Raw genomic sequence first — 17,987 nt, forward strand, 5'->3', positions numbered from 1 at the left:
GAATGAAGGAATGAATCAATAAAATGCTATTCAATTTGAATGAAAGAATGAATGGATAAATTGCTATTCCATTTAAATGAAGAAATGAAAAAGAAAAAAAAATGAATCCTGTAAATAGGGAGTTCAATTAAAATATGATCAAGTGGGGCAATTAAGAGTTTTACAATTTAAACTTTAAAGTTAGATGAAATAGATATAAGTAACTAAATAAATTCAATTCTTTATATGTGTCCCCTCCAAAATGTCATGGTCTCAAGTGAGTAAAGAGCTACTCGACTATGCATAAAATATATGTAGAATGAGGCCCCAGAATTTACTAGTTACTATAAATGAAAAACAATTAACGATTTGTTTACAATGAAATAAAAATGATGATGAAATTTAATTAAAAGAGATAAACAGTGATCGTGGCAGTTACAAATAGAGATATGAATATTTTACGTAACTTATAATAATATGTCAGGTTCATAAGTTTACGTTTCCAGGCAGTTGATGGGCTTGGATGATCTATTCCTCTGATAACAGGATTGGACTCGTAAAATTCCAGTTCCAGGCAACTGGTAAGGAGTTATAATGTAGTACAGCGGGCTTGGGTTTGATCCTTGAAGATTATACAATCAAAGTTAAAAGCTCCGGCGTCTTAATGGTGTAGATATAATATCTACAAAGTCCCAAAAGATAAAAATCTTACAATATATATATAGGAATAGAGTGACTGGCCGTCCGGCATAGATTGTGGAGAGAAAGTGAGTGTCGAATGTTAGACCTATCAGCTTTTATAATAAGTGGCTACGTGACAGAATGTAGAACGAAAAGTATTCACTAATTAGAAATTAATTCGAGGGAAGGCTATAAAAGGAAAGACGATCTAATATTAGAAGGTAAAGTTTATCTAAGCCTACCGAAATATAACTGGAGTGAGATGAATTCAGTTCTTAATAAAATAAAATTTAATAAGATAATTGTGAACAATCTTTACTGTGACAACTACTACTACTACTACTACTACTACTACTACTACTACTACTACTACTACTACTACTACTACTCACACTATTTTTCTTTGTGGGGGAAAAACGATCAAAACAAACACGAAGAATATGATTTCTGTGCTACTTCGCATGACGCATGCGCAGCTGGAAAGTTTACACATTTCTATGACGTTTTGTTAAACGTTTCCGGGGAATTCTCAGTTAAAAATAGATTGACCTCTGTAGTCTCAGACTTCGCACACGTAGTCCGAGACTTGATAGTCAGGGACAAAGTCTGACTTCATGAATAGTTTACTTTTCGTAGTCTCGGACTTCCCAAAGTCTTGAGACTGCGAAGTTTCTTTGCTATACGAGACTAGCCCAGTCCCGGTCCATGAATTGAACACCAGGAAAGCCAACGCGGCTAACGGCCAGGTACTCAATTTACACTTGAGTGCAGTGAGAGAATGTGACTAAAGAACCTTTCCCAAGGACTCAACTAGGCGCCGAGCAAGGCTCGAATCCAGGACCTTCCAATCCAAAAGCGAGTGTCAAACCACAAGACCGCATAGCCGCAAATATAAATAAATTCTCTTTATTTATCCCATAGGGGAAATTTGTCTCTTGGGTATATTAAAGGGCAGACTTGAATAATCCAGGCGTCAGCCGCAGTGCAGCTAGGCGAGGTGACTTGCTCAAGGCCAAACAGCGCAGCGGTGGTTGATCGAACTCGGTACATTTCTGTACGAAGCAAAGACTGTACCGCTGAGCCACGCTGCCCCCCAATGCCTCCAAATTTATGGATAAATACTTACTTTTAAACGAAAGTTATGAGAGAGGATGAAACATTTAAAACGGGTCATAAATCTAGCATGCAAAGAAAAATTTACTAATCCGCTGTGATTACCCATAAATTAAAGGAATAGCATTAAGTAATAATCGAGCCGAATGGATGTAAAGATCTAAGATATTTGTCAAACTTTCCCCCTGAGGGGGCTGACTTTATTAAATTCTATCAGGTACCAACTTTAAAATGGAGTGGAGTCTTATGTTTAAGGGTACATTGACATGTACTACTAAAAGCATTGAAATATTTCAACCTCACCTGACTTCGGATATCCCAACTGTATGACGTCACCTTCTCTCAAATTCATGTTTTTGACGTCACTAAGGTGACAAGCATAGTCACCTTTTACTTGTGGTTGAATGGGGTACGCGAGCCCTGTGTTGTCATAATATAAAGTATATGGAACACCACTCCGATCCAGTCTTTCACGTACGGCCATGTCGGCTGATCAGGAAAAGTAATACAAATTATGATTTTGATGATGATGATGATGATGATGATGATGATGATGATGATGATGATGATGATGATGATTATGATGATAATGATGATGATGATGATAGCAAAACTATTAAAATAATAAGGATAGTAGAACCCAGTCCTTCCGCGAAAAGACTGGTTTTTGACTCCTTGCCGAGGCAGTTTTTTATGACAGCTCATCAACTGAAACACAGTAAATGACTAGCTGGTTTGTCCTTAGCTTTGGTTCAGGGCTCGTTATTATGAACGTGGACTATCGTTTGATCTCTGACTTTAAAGATAGAGCATTTAAACAGGGCAATTTCAACTAAACGCACTCAAAGCAACTTGATAAAAATCGGATTTTATGTGAGCTGACCCAGCAAGTCCCAGACTAAAATCACGGCACTTTTGTCCTCAGTGTGGCCAAGTTTTAGTCATTTGTGAGGCCGGGTTTCATTTTTAGTCTGAGACTAGTTTCTAGGATACGTCATGGATACGTCATGGCGTCGCCAAGATAGCAGCTATTTTTCGACAGAGAGCTTCGATTCGGAAGGAAAATACGTTGGTTACAAAGTGTCCTGTTGCTAATGACACTGGCGTTTTAAAGAAATGTAAGATAAGTGCAGATCGTCGACAGTACACATTTTTGTGAGTAAAAACTATTTTAAAAACCCGAATCTAATCGGTCTCGTGAGTTGCAACCTCCATTGGTCTAAAATCCTTCTAGTCTGATCATTCGACAGTCAATGGATTGACTCATCATGGCAAAAATCAGTTCAAACATGAAAGGGAACGAAATATATCTAAACCGAATGTGTTGCTAATTTCCTCTTTGGAAATCCTTTGCTTTGGTATCTTACCTTGTTGCTAGAGAGCTTGATGTTAAGAGCACAAAATAACCGAATTAGTCGACGTCCTTACATCGCCCACTTTTAGGCAAGATCCGGACTAGTCAGAGACTAGAAAACGTTCATATATTCCGATTTTAAGTCATTTGTTTCGCTTAGGCTTGAGACTAGCATGTCAATTACTAGAGTAGTAAAGAACTTAATCTAGTCCGCTTACATAAAATTCGGCCCTGATGAAAGGAAAAATCACCCTTTTGCATTAGGCATTGTCCCGCGATCACAGCCATCCTCAACGAGTTTTTGGACATGGGACTGAACTATAAAAAGCATAATATAACAAACAGAGAATAAGCCATAGCATGGTTATCAAAACAATGTTTATTGTAACCACGTGGAAAGGCTGAATGTCGTTCTAAAAGATTACAAGCTTTCAATATAACCTGGGCTAAACAAATAATATATTATATTATTGATTTGGAGTTCAATCCCCTTATTTAGCAAAGATAACAGACAGCACTGGCACATTGCAAGAGAAATGTCAAAATCATTGCTTAAATAGCCGTAGGAAAAAATTGTGTTAGTATCTTAAATATCGAGAACAATAAGAAAGAGAAATCTAGGATTATCGACTGGGATTCGACCAAGCATGACCAACAGGAGACATTTCCATAATAATACTAATTGCGTAGGGCTGGGGTAATAAAGCAATCGAAATGATTTCCAACCAATTGATAACCCTAATTTACATGGACGACACAATAATTCATGAATGTGTAACTCACATAACCGTAAACCTTGTGTGTAGACATCAAAACTGGCCGTGTCTAGAGACCTCTAGAGAAGGGTCAGTTACAGGTGAAATAATGACACCACTGTGTGTATGACTGTCATAGCTCATACATGCGAGTTCAGTAAAGTAGACATTATAACAGAAAGGCATCATAACAATAAAAAGATAGTTTTTGTAGCTGCTCTACACGGCTTGGAAGTATCGCAATCTAATTACTGGATTTTGAACACGAAGTATTTTTCACACTATTTTGTTAAATAATGTAAATTTTATGCTTTATGGTAAAAATAATGTAAAACCTGGGGAAATGAAATAGACGGTTTTAATTTTCTTAGTATTATCTTCGTAAAAATTGATGACTCTATTTCAATGGACATTTTAAAATAGAAAAATAGATAAACTATGTCACTGTGTGGTTCGGTATGACACGCATGCACTAAGTTACACAAAACTTGCTATCTAACAGAGTACAAAACAAAACTTACTGTGTGGCATTTTGACAAAGTTTTTTTAAATATCCTCGCTATGCACAATAATTATCAAAGTTTTTCTCGATTCAAATTGGACTTAAAGTGAAGAAATATATTTTTGTGTCTAAAATGAAATATATGCCGTACTCTAACTACAATGGAGAGATGAAGCTCCCATTTGATTAAGCCAATTGTAGTTATTCCACTGAGAGAGAAAGAGAGGCTTTATATTTACAGGTTCTTTTCAACGTCAATATAATTATAAAATGCTATTATTGCTATAACTTGTGTATGATCACAACAATCGTCTATAAGACCAGTCCCTACTTTCGTTCAGCAGGTAGTAAATGATAACAAACTGTGAAATGCGAATACGATATAAAATGTGGACATGGTCTTGTGACGTCGGTGGTTATAAAAATAAATTATAACAGTGTGGGTTTGGTCAGTCCACCAATGTTTACTGGCCATTCAGTCATTCATTTCTATTCATTCTTTCAGGTAATTTGTTCCTTCCTTACTTCATTCATTCATTTATAAAGCTCAGACCCTTTGTGACATCATGTGTGACTATTAACACGCATCAGTGAATAAACACTGTCTTGTTTTGTTCTAAAAAATAGCAAGGACATTAATGGTAGAAAATCTTAGAAAAATGAAATAAGGAAAACCCGAAAAAAATTTTCACGAAATTATAGCAGTGTTGGATTCTTTTCTATACACATTTTACACCGTTAAACAATATTATTAGAAAGTGTGACCTTAATAATTTCCATATTATGTACGCGGATGATAATCAGCTTTATAAATCGTGTAATCCGCCTGATGTGAGCCTAATGGTTCAAGCAATGGAGAAATCTGAGGGTAATGTTAAGAATTGGATGGTCATACATAAATTTAAAATGAACGAAGAAAAGAAAGAAATTCTATAGATAGTATGCGCTTGGCTAAGAAGCTCAAAACATTGCCACCCGGAAGTATAACGGACCAACACACACAAAACGCTGTGTGAACATGAACTTTTATAGTCTGGATAATACAGTTTAGTGAGAATTACTCATAAACGCGGGTGGCAAAAAGCAATAACAAAGACCCGAGGGACGTCATATTCACTCTATCTATAATATTATTACGACCCGAAAAATATCTCAAAAAACATGGTAATTCTTCTTTTTTTTTAGGTAATTGAAAACAAAAAAGTGTATTTTACGTACAAAGTTAAGAATTTATGTGTATTTTTTGACTCCATGTTTACCCCCGTGAGGAATCACATTCATGGTTTAAGTAAAATGTTGTGCTTTGAAACTAGAAGACTTGGATAATTTGTTGGATTTTCAGATCAAAACTCTATTCAAATGCTTGTTTTATCTTTTTTAGGATTGATAATTGCATTGCTTTAATATATAACATTCCTAACTCTCTGCTAAACAGGCTCGAGCGTATACAGAATCACCATGCCAAAATAAATTTGAAAAAGAGGAAGAAACATCACGTTACACCGATGTTTTTGGACACGAGGTTGCCTTCGAGCAGCGAGTTATATGTAAAATTGCAGTTATATGTTTTAAATATTATGGTAGTATCACTGCGAATAGTGATTTCCTCTATTCGCAGTAGTACTGCCGGATTATGCACAGTCTAAAGATTAAACGAGAGACTAAACGGGTGAAATTTACACCTGCGATTGAGTCGGCGTAAATAGACTAGTCTGGGGCAATATTATATAGATAGTATGCGCTTGGCTAAGAAGCTCACAACATTGCCATGCGGAAGTATAACGGATCAACACACAAAACTATGTGTAACCTTGAACTTTTATAGTCTGGTTAATACAGTTTAGTGATAATTACTCATAAACGTGGATGGCAAAAAGCAATAACAAAGACTTTAGTGACGTCAACTTCATACTATCTATAAATGATGCTACTGGCTGCGGGAAGTAATCGTAAAATGCTTAGAACGGCTATGTGGTCTTGTGGTGTGACACTGATTTCGGATCGAAAGCTCCTGGGTTCGAACCTCGAGTATAGTTGAGTCCTTGGAAAAGGCTCTTTACTCACATTCTCTCACCGTAAAACAAGTACCTGGACAACAGCATTGTCTATGTCGGAAAAAATGTAATATCGCCTAACAGGCGTCATGTCTCGTTCTACATGTTACGTGTTACTGTTGGTCAGTGACACGTAGTAAAGCAATTTGAGAACGTTTAGTGGATAGATATTTAAAAGCTCAAGTTTTTGGGGGCTTTTTTAAGAACAAGACTACGGCGTGGATAAGCATCATATAAGTGCCATCGTTACTTATATTTGTACTAAAAACATTACTCACACATTCTCAAACAATTTGACAGCCCTTAACTTGTGTGGCTATGTGGTCTAGTGGTATGACACTCGCTTTTGGATCGGAAGGTCCTTGGTGCGAGCCTCGCTCGGCGCATAGTTGAGTCCTTGGAAAAGTCTCTTTACTCGCATTCTCTCACGCACTGAGGTGTAAAATGAGTACGTGGCCGTTAACAGCGTTGTCTCTGTCCGAAAATATTTTTGTAATATCGCCTAACAGGCGTCATGTCTTGTCCTACATGTTACGTGTTGCTGTTGACCAGGGACTCCTTTTTATTGCTTTGAGCACATTTAGTGGATATTGCTCTATATAAAATATCAATTTAACTTGTGTCACACTATCCTTATCATAGCACGTCTTTAATAAATTGTATGGAGACCAATATATGGGTTATTATCACTGCGAAATAAAAAGATATTAATGAAGAAAAGAAGAGTGGGTGGGATAGTGAGGTGGGAGAGAAAAATCCATACTATTGGGGAAAGAGCGCAAATCGGAGAGTAAATTTAAAGACGGAGAGAGAGAGAGAGAGAGAGAGAGAGAGAGAGAGAGAGAGAGAGAGAGAGAGAGAGAGAGAAGGGCGCGGGGAGGAAACGGGAAGAGGGGCTGGGAGGAGCACAGAAAAAGGAAACGGTAGGGGTAAGGATCATTCACACCACTAACACACACACACACACACACACACACACACACACACACACACACGCACATCGTCGCATGCGCACAAACTTGAATTCAGATAGAGGAAGAGAAGGATATAAAGAGAAAGCGAGATAGATGGATAAATAGATAGAAACACACACACACACACACACACACACACACAACCCAGACCAAAATACACACATACACACACACACACACAGATAGATAGATAGAAAGATGAATAGATAGATAGATAGAGAGAGAGAGAGAGAGAGAGAGAGAGAGAGAGAGAGAGAGAGAGAGAGAGAGAGAGAGAGAGAGTAGATAAATCATAATTCTATTTACTATTTCAATCCATGATATTCATTGTTACGGAAATAGGAATTATTTCCCGAGAGCAATCTGCCATCTTAGGAGCTCTTAAGTTTTTTGGGGTTTGTTTTTTTCAGGAACACTGTCCAGGTAGTAGTAACTGAACATCTGAGTCTACTACATCTGGCGGGAAGTATTATTCAATAGACTAAGATCCTGTTCAAAAAGTAGAATCTGCATTTATACATGTTGATTCTGTGTGTTGGAATTGTGAACTTACTGCTATGATAATTTCAGTATTGTTTTGTGAATTATGGTGGTAGAGTTACTGCTGTTTTGTTGGAATGTACTGTTCTGTGGAGAAGTTGAAGGAATTATTCTTTCCTCCTAATTTCCAGTGTTTTCCACTGCAACAATTGCAGGGCCTCGGTAACGCATGCTGGTTCACGCAAGTAATTGTTGGTAACAATCCTCAAACATGCCCTAGAGCTTTTCGATTTTCGTGATGTGGCCTTGCACGCGTATTCCAATAGGGTCTGAGTAAAGCATTGTATGCTTGTTCGTTCACCTTTGGGGGCCACTGGTACAAGTTCCGCATCAGGAAGCCAAGGGTACAATATTATCAATATGTTGGTCCCATTTCAGTAATTTGTTTAGTTGGATTCACAAGTAAGGTATTGTGGCCACGTGTTTTAATAACCTGACCACTTATTTGGTGGTCATAATTAATTTCCTGGTTTTCTTTTGTTTGTTTGTTTGTTATTGACATTACAAAGAATTTATCGGGGTGGAATTTCATCCGTCAGGCTTGTGCCCATGATAGAAGTGAGTCAATATCATTCTGTAATATGTCTTCGTCGTTCTGGGTTTCAATGACGCGACATACGATGCTATCATCGGCGAACAGTTTGAGCTTGGTTAGAGCTTATATGTTTTTTACTAAGTCGTATATGGATGTTAGAAAGCAAAGCGGTACAAGGACCTTGGGGTACCCCGATAAAACGTTGCATTTCTCACTTCTATGTCCATCCAAGACTTCTTCCCGAGTTCTATCGCAGAGCTAGTCTTCAAGCCGAGAAAATTGTTTGTGTTCGTTCTGCTTTTTAAATCGTTTTCTTAATAAATGGTCTTTTCCGGGGACTTTGGGTCGGTGTTTTTAATTCCTTGGTGTTCCAATTTTCTGAGGAGTCTTCGATGTGGCACACTATCAACTGCCTTCGAAAATTCTAAAACAAATAGATCTATTTGCTTTCTGCTGTCTAATGCCGTTTCTATTTCTTTCTTATATGGTGTTTACGAGCTGCCTTTGACAAGATCTATGTTTTCGGTAATCGACTAGCACTTTATGTCTTTCATAGTGCTCTATTATTGAATGAAACACAATGTGCTCGAGTACTTTACATGTGACAGACGTCAGGGACACTGGTCTATAATTCGAGGTAATATCTCGTTTCCCTTTTTTGTATATGGCAGTGACTAATGCATTCTTCCAGTCTGAGTGCACAGCCTGTGTCGAGTGACTGTTGGAAACTAATGCATAAATAGAGAGCTATTTTTGCTCCTTCTTTGAGTATCCTGGTGGGTATCAGATCTGGGCAACTTGCTTTGGAAGGAACAGTGTTGTCAGTATTGTTTGGATTCAAAACTTACGATGATTCTTCTCACTTATCAGTTAAAGATGCCATGCTTAATTTTTGTTTTTGACAAGTTTCGTGCCGTGTAGTTATTCAGAAGTCAATATTTTATGGTTAAAATAAGAAAGATGTGATATCGGCACAAAGTCATATCATTCTATACACATTCAAATGTAACAGGAATACAATGACGACACGTTATAATCATATATAATAATTTTTCTTGTGACAGGCGATTTTAATCATTGCAATAATATAATAATTCCTGGACTTTCAAAATTTGTTCAGTGCTTTACTCGTGACAAATCGACCCTAGACCTATTTTTCTGTAATATTGACAAGTCCTATAAATGTTTTCCAAGAGCTCCACTCGGTTCATCGGACCACAAAATGTTATTATTATTACCTATATATCGCCCTGTCATCAAACGTTGTAAGCCAGTAGTGAAGTGTGTTCAGGTCATGAACGAGAGTTGCGTGGTTGTTTTGAATGCACTGACTGGAATGTTTTTATCGAATCATGTGATAGTGTGGATGAGCTGAATGACTGTGTGAGTGAGTATTTAAAATTCTGTGAACAGCTAGTGTCTTGTAAAAAAGAAATAAAATATTATCCTAACAACAAGCCTTGGATAACAAAAGATCTAAAACTTTTATTGAACCAAAAGAAACTCTCTTTACAAAACAAAAAAGATCTGAAAACAAAACAAAAAGAGATAAAGAGAGTAATATCTAGTTGTAGAGACAAGTACAAAAATAAAATTGAAAAATGCTTTTCTTCTGGGGATATACGGGACACGTGGCGGGGGCTTGAAACTGTTGTTAACTATAATCCAAAGCCCACGATTATATCAGAAGATATCGAAATTGACACTCTAAATAAATTTTATTCACGTTTCGACACAGCAAACAAATTTGATATTGAAAATGAAAAACATAAATTAGACAGGGCTTTGGAAGATGAAATGACTATTGAGGTCAGTGAAGAAGAAACGAGATTTGTATTTTCGAAACTAAACGAGAGGAAGGCTGCTGGGCCGGATGGATTGAAAGGAAAATTATTAAAAGAATGTGCCCATCAGCTTTCCCCCATTTATACACATATTTTTAACTGGTCCCTCCAATGCGTTTCGATCCCTGAGATTTGAACAACTTCAAAAATTATTCCTGTTCCAAAAAAAAAGAAAAACTTGAATCTATGAACGATCGCAGACCTGTTGCACTGACTTCAATAGTCATGAAATCTTTAGAAAAACTTGTTCTCGTTAAAATTAGGAACCAGTTTATGCCATTGAGTGATAGTCATCAATTTGCTTACAAACCATGACCTGGCGTAGAGGATGCCATTTTGCTGTTTACAAACAACATCTACAGGCATCTGGATCACGCTAGGAGCTATTGCAGATTGCTTTTTGCAGATTTTTCTTCAGCGTTCAATACAATGCAACCTCAGTTGGTTGTTCAAAAATTGACTAGTCTGAATTTAAACAAGTATATAATTGCTTGGGTGCTCGAATTTCTTACGGATAGAGCACAATATGTTCAATTAGGACAAAACATATCTTCCTGTATAACTACAAATACTGGTGCTCCTCAAGGTTGTGTATTGTCCCCTGTATTATTCACAATATACACGAATGACTGTAGAAGTCAATACTTGAGTGTCCCTTTAATAAAGTTTGCAGATGACACCGCTCTTCAAGGCCTCATAACAAATGGCAACGAAGTAGCTTATAGATAGTATGCAGATGACGTCACTCAGGCCTTTGTTATTGTTTTTGCCAACCGCGTTTGTGAGTTGTTCTCACTAAACTGTATTGACCAGACTATAAAAGTTCATGGTTACACAGAGTTTGTGTGTTGATCCGTTATATTTCCGGATGGTAATGTTGTGAACTCCTTGGCCAAGCGCATTCTATCTATAGGCAAGAAATTGATAGATTTGTGTCTTGGTGTGATGCCCACCACCTAGAGCTTAACATAAGTAAGACAAAGGAGCTAGTGATTGACTTCAGGAGAGTGAAGGAACCGATAGAACCGTTAAAATTAAAGGACCAATTCGTCCAGCGAGTTCCTCACTACAAATACCTTGGTGTAACAATTGATGACAGGCTAAAGTGGGATGAACACTTGAAAATAATTAGGCATAAGATGTGCAGACGTACATATTTTTTATCAAAACTCTCTCAGTTTAGAATATATAAAACCCTCTGCACATTATTTTATAGAGCAGTATCGAAAGTGTTTTGTCATTTTGTATAACAGCTTGGGGAGGCAATTGCTTAGGAAAGGAACAAAATAAATTCAAATATTAAAAAATCCATTAAACGCTTTATAAATGATGTTGACGATGTAGATCTTTTATACGAGAAATTTTGTATAAATAAAATAACTAAAATATTAAATGGCCAGTATCATCCATTAAGACCATCAGTTATTATGTCAGAAAGAAGTGGTCGCCCTTTCTCTATTTCAACGAAAACAGAGAGACATCTTTTCTGCCGTCCAGTATTAGGCTTTATAACAACACGCAATAATCATTTTATATAATTATTTCGCATTTTTACTTTCAAAAAAATGTAAATATTAATTTATTAATTTATTTGTTTTGCAATCTTCTCAATTTTCAATTTATAGTGACAGTTTTAACTATTTTACAGTGTTGAAATTATTCATATTGTAAAGCGCAGCTCTGGTTATGGAGCTGTTCCTTTTTTATATAGACCAGTCTATACATCCTATTTCCATTTTATTTTTATCTTATTGTGTAAATTATAACACGTCTGTACAAAAAATTTCCTTTTTGGGATGCAATAAAGTATTATTATTATTTATTATTATTATTATTATTATTATTATTATTATTATTATTATTATTATTATTATTATTATTATTTATTATTATTATTATTATTATTATTAGACGTCTATTATTATTATTATTATTATTATTATTATTATTATTATTATTATTATTATTATTATTATTATTATTATTAATATTAATATTAATATTAATATTATTATTATTATTATTATTATTATTATTATTATTATTATTATTATTATTATATATTATTATTATTATTATCATTATTATCATCATCATCATTATTATTATTATATCTGATTTGTTTGCTCGAATTTATAATACACAAATCGAGTGAAATTTCCAAACTCTGATGTTACATATCGAACTACATAATATCATATCGCAAACTCATATTTGCTTGCCCAGTCCGTTTTACAAGTAATGTACTCGTATTTATGTAATAACATTAAAATAGAAGGGTGGGGGGGGGGGGTGTTAATTTATTTAATTATTTTTCACCATAAACGAGTGGCATTGGGCGGTTAGCCAATCAGTCAAATTATGACAGAAGTCAAGACCTATAAAGGTGTATTATTATCACACCAATACGCAGTCACAACAGGCCTTTAACTGCTCCATAATACTAATAAAAAATAAAACACAGAATTATGATTACAAAAAATATCTTGAACTTGATAAGACTTTTTCAAAAAGCAAAACTCATTGAATGAATCACATTACTAGATGTATCAATCATCCAAAAAATAGGGTTATTCATCATATCTCTATAAAACGAGAAATACAGTTTCTTCTAATCGATGTCATAGGCAATATATTGAAATAAAATGTATTAGTTTCAAATCTAAGTATGTTCCAATGACTAACTGTTTTATATATATTCGAGTTCCTTCTTTCATTTGATGAACAGTCCTCAAAGAAAAAATTCAATTTGTCACCTTTTAATACAGGTCACAATAGTCAATAAAAGATTATTATTCATAGTTCTAGTCTATATTTCAAAGTCCAAATGTCGGGGGATTTTAAAAAATCTTCATGGTCGAAGAAATGGAGTTAAAGTAGTTGTAAAATCTACTTTAATATAGTATGAGAATGCTTCCCATTTCCTCACCATAAACGAATTGCGTGGTGACACCATTTATAACTGGTAAAATAGAAAGATGTATAAAGCCTATTCATTTATCTAAAAGAATTATGTAAATATACCAGATGGTCGCACAAAAACGCAAGAACAGAGAAATGGACGTTCATAATTAGACTCGCAAAACACCCCAGCCAAGACAGACCTCCAACTTCTGTCAACAAGAAGAAATGAATACGATTATGATTGATACGAGTTATGACAATAATTGCAATTTTGATGTATTCTATACAAATGTGGACAGTTTACTTAATGCTTAATACACATGAATTATCTGTAATAATAAATGACAGCAAACTGTAAAAAGTCGTTGCTGCTCGTATTTTTAACCATCTAGAGACGAGTTGCCTTAAATGTTAAATTCCAATTCCTACAAAGCCCACATAGCACGGAGACTGCATTACTTAAAGTTTCTAATGATATTGTGAATGATATAGATAATAAAAGTGCAGCGATGCTTGTTTTACTAGATTTAAGTGCGGCATTCGACATTATTGATCAATAATTATTTTTGACTAGACTATGTGATCAATTTTATAACAGTGCCACAGCTTTGGGCTGGTTAAAGGAATATTTGTTTGAAAGAACTCAGTCGGTAATTATAGAAAACCATGTATCAACTCTATCCATATTAACGTGCCTCAGGGATCTATTATCGGCCCCCTCCTTTTTACAATGTATACTGCTCCCCTTTCTCATATGTTATCCACTTTTCCCCATTGATTTTCATTTTTATGCTGATGACACTCAGCTGTATACAAAACTCAATAATGATTCAGAGCTGTCATCAGTATCTGTTATGGAAAATTGCATTGCTAACATAAAGGATTGGATGAAACTAAACAAACTTAAATTTAATGATGACAAGACGGAAATGATAATTTTTGGAAATAGGTATCAACTCTCAAAAATATCTACAAATGAGATACAAGTGGGTGAAAATGCTATTAAACCTAGTTCTTGTGTGATAAATCTTGTGGTGTTTTTAGATCAAGAGTTATCCATGGAATCATCATTTTAAAAAAAATATGCCAATGTTGTAACTATCACATCAGAAAAATTGGAAGAATCAGACATTATATTGATGAGATATTACAAAGATGCTTGTTACTTCTTTTATTACTAGCAGATTAGATTATTGCATTGGCTGTCAAAGTAAATTAATTCATCAACTACAAAAAATTCAATATAAAGCGGCTAGACTTATAAAATTAACGAAAAAAAAGAGATCATATAACACCAGTTCTCCAGGAATTGCACTGGCTTCCTGTGAAGTATAGGATAGATTTTAATATATGGTGCTATGTTTTTTTAATGTCTGGATGGATTGGCACCTGCATATTTGCAGGAACTGATTAAAAAATATGAACCCACTCGAAATTTAAGATCATCTCAGTCCCAAATTCTAAAGGTTACCACCTCAAAATCCACTTTCGGTGAAAAAGCCTTTTCATTCATAGCTCCACGCCTATGGAACGCACTTAGTCCTCGGACAAAGTCCTGTGAAAATTTATCATCTTTCAGGAAATGTCTGAAGACTGAGTTGTTCCGTGAGGTTTATTTTTCATGAAATAGATGTTGCTTAGATATTTCTTTTTGTATGCATGCTTATTATGTATCATGTAGTGTCGTGATTTTTAATTTATTTGTTTTTAAACATTTTTATTTTTATTATGTAAAGCGCCACAGAGCACGATTAATGTGGATGTTTAGGCGCTATATAAATTCATTATTTACTTACTTACAAACAAAATATAATGTTTAACTGAAATTATGCCAAAATTTTATACAGAAATCGATCTGGAGGTTGAATACATTACCCGGTTACGTACATTTTTTATTAATAATCCTCTTAACAGAGGTGTGACAATGTATGTGCATGATTTACTAAATGCTAAAGATTTTTATTTTAAACATGTAAATCCAGTTGAACAGAGTTACGGTGTTCAATTCCTTATAATAATTTGAACATTTTAGTTGGAAACCTTTATAGAAACCATATTAGTTACAAAGTGGAGGTTATAACCAAATTAGAGCAACTTTTTGGCTGTAGAACAAAGTAAGTTTGATATGATATGTATTACTGGGGACTTCAACTTCCTTCAAATCAAATAGAGTATGCCATGTAACATTTATCGTGAATTGGAGACTGTATGAAATGTATTTTGTACAGCTAGTTACAGAACCAACCTGGCATAGTGCTAATCAAAATACTAATATTTTACACCTACAAATTTGCTTTGATGAAAAATAATATTTAAAAAATTGAACCTCTTGCCTCGCTAGGTAAAAGTGATCATAACATTTTAAAATTATGTCTGAATCATTCACAAAGGCAAGACAATGAAAATCATGTACTGCGTTATAATTACTATAAAGGTGATTAAACCAAATTTAAGAAATATTTTAGAAAGGTGGATTGGAATGTCCTATATGACATGAATGTAAATATTGCTTGGGTATAATTTAAAAACATGATAAAAATAGTGAGTCTGTATAACAACAAGGCCAAATCATGGACGAAAAAGGCCGCTATGGATGAGTAAAAATGTAAAACTACAAATTAACCCAAAAAAACCCATAAATTATTCAATAGACATTAAAACGATAAATGTGCAGAGAACTAGGATAGATATGTACAGGTCAGAAATGTTACAAATAATAGTGTAAAACAGTCTGTGAAAGGGTTTGAGAGAAAAATATTAATGGAGAGAATACCAGGTAAATCTTAAAGCTTATCAATACACAAATAATACGGCGTGCAGGGACGGATTCACTAAAAGATTAAAACGATAACAGACAATGATCGGAAAAAGGCAGATATACTTAATGAATTTTACTCTCTGTCTTTGCATACGAGGATGTTTCGAATATACCCTGCTTTCATGACAGAAATCGTGATAATTGCCTACATGAGAGGTAGCATATGAGATATGTCAACATCTTACAATAATTTTTGGCAAATCCTTAAGAACAGATATTGTACCAGCCGATTGAAAAGAGCAAATGTCACTACTGTTTTAACTCACTCAACCCTAACACCGACTATACCCGTAGTTTACCCGGGTTACTTTTACCTCATGCCTATTTATTACATTTTTCTGAGACAAATTATATGCGTGGTATCAAAGCTAATGTTTTTAGATAAAACTATCTATGTACATGCTCATTTTAATACATTTTCTCCAATTTTGACAAGTAGAAAAAATCTCTAGGAGTGAGTGAGTTAAGAAAGGCGACAGAGGCTATGCTTCAAATTATTGACCAATAAGTCTGTGTGTTATGTAAAATGCCCATGTCTATCGTGAAAGATCATAGTATTGAATTTCGTGAGTCTCATAATACGTTGCACGCAATTACTGCGGCTATGTCGTCTTGTGGTATGATACTCGCTTTCGGATCGGAAGGTCGTGAGTTTGAGCCTCTCTCGGCGCATAGTTGAGTCCTTGGAAAAGACTCTTTACTCACATTCACGCACTGTACTCAGATGTAACATGAGTACCTGGCCGTCAACAGTGTTGTTTCTGTCCGAAAAAAAATGTAATATCGCCTAACGGGCGTCATGTCCCGTCCTACATGGTAAACATTGCTGTTAGCCAGGGCCCCCACGTTTAGTGGTTATTGCGCTATATAAAAGCTCAATTTTAAAGCTTAATTACCGCAGGTGATGAACGACTTTAGTAAAGTGATTGACGGCCGAAAATCCATTTGATGTAATTTATTTTGACTTTGTTCCTCACGAACAGCTTTTTCTTAACTAAATACTTATGGTATGGTTGAAAATGTTTTTGAATGGATCAGATCGTTTTTATTGTGAACAAAAAAAAAAAAAAAGAAACAAACAATCAGAACAGAAAGTGTGTTCTGATGAATCACGAAGTTTTCACATTATTTCAGTCAGTTGCAATGCCAGCAGATACCTTTAGTCTCCACTATACTTTCTAATCATTTGTTTTTGTTTGTTTATTGGTTTGTTTTGGTTTTTATTGTTCTTTGAAGCCAACCCTTCGACTTCGAATCTTTGTTAACTCGCAACTCGTGAGTCCGATTTGATTCGGGTTATTATGGGTTTTTTTACTCACAAAAAAGGTGCACTTTCGACTAACTGTACTTTCCTTACAATTTTAAAGCCAGTGTCAATAGCAATACGTAAATGACGTATTTCCCTTCCGAAATCGAAGCTCTCTCAATCTCGCAACAACTGCTATATTGTTGACGCTTTGGTGGAACCTAGTAACTTGTCAGAGACACGATAGAGTTCGACCCAAGCAAGTCACTACTTGGCAAAACTTAGTCTGAATGTGCCTTGATTTTAGTCTGGGACTTGCTTGGTCAGCACATAAAAAACGATTTTTTCAAGCCCCGAATTTCGATACTGGTGGTAATATCGACTCTTAGATAGCCTGCTTTCAAACTTGTTTTTCACCTTAATTTATGTTTTCGGACATAATCGATGTCATCTTAACCGCCGATAAATTCTTTATCTTTCACATACTTCCAATTCAGAGTTGTCTCTATCCTAGATTGACTGCCTGCCATGCCTCATGAGCTCAACTTACCCGGGATTTGCTATTTACCTACGTGCCGCATGTAAAGGGGGGGGGGGGGCAGACTCTCCTCCCTTTCCCATGTATACCGCCGAGATAATAATAATAATAATAATAATAATAATAATAATAATAATAATAATAATAATA

General features: G+C 35.2%; 1 protein-coding gene across 1 annotated transcript in view; it reads right to left on the reverse strand.

Annotated features, from left to right (window-relative positions):
• Positions 1 to 17,987, reverse strand: part of LOC144967697 (sulfotransferase 1A1-like) — a 100,945-nt gene that overhangs the window by 63,226 nt on the left and 19,732 nt on the right. Inside the window, exon 2 of the mRNA XM_078905238.1 lies at positions 2,077 to 2,262. Within this exon, the coding sequence (XP_078761364.1) occupies positions 2,077 to 2,262 (186 nt within the window). The remainder of the gene's footprint in view (positions 1 to 2,076; positions 2,263 to 17,987) is intronic.

This window comes from Berghia stephanieae, chromosome 3 (genome assembly GCF_034508935.2).
Source record: "Berghia stephanieae isolate SIO BIC M18660-M18661 chromosome 3, UCSD_Bste_1.3, whole genome shotgun sequence".
Classification (NCBI taxonomy): domain Eukaryota; kingdom Metazoa; phylum Mollusca; class Gastropoda; order Nudibranchia; family Aeolidiidae; genus Berghia; species Berghia stephanieae.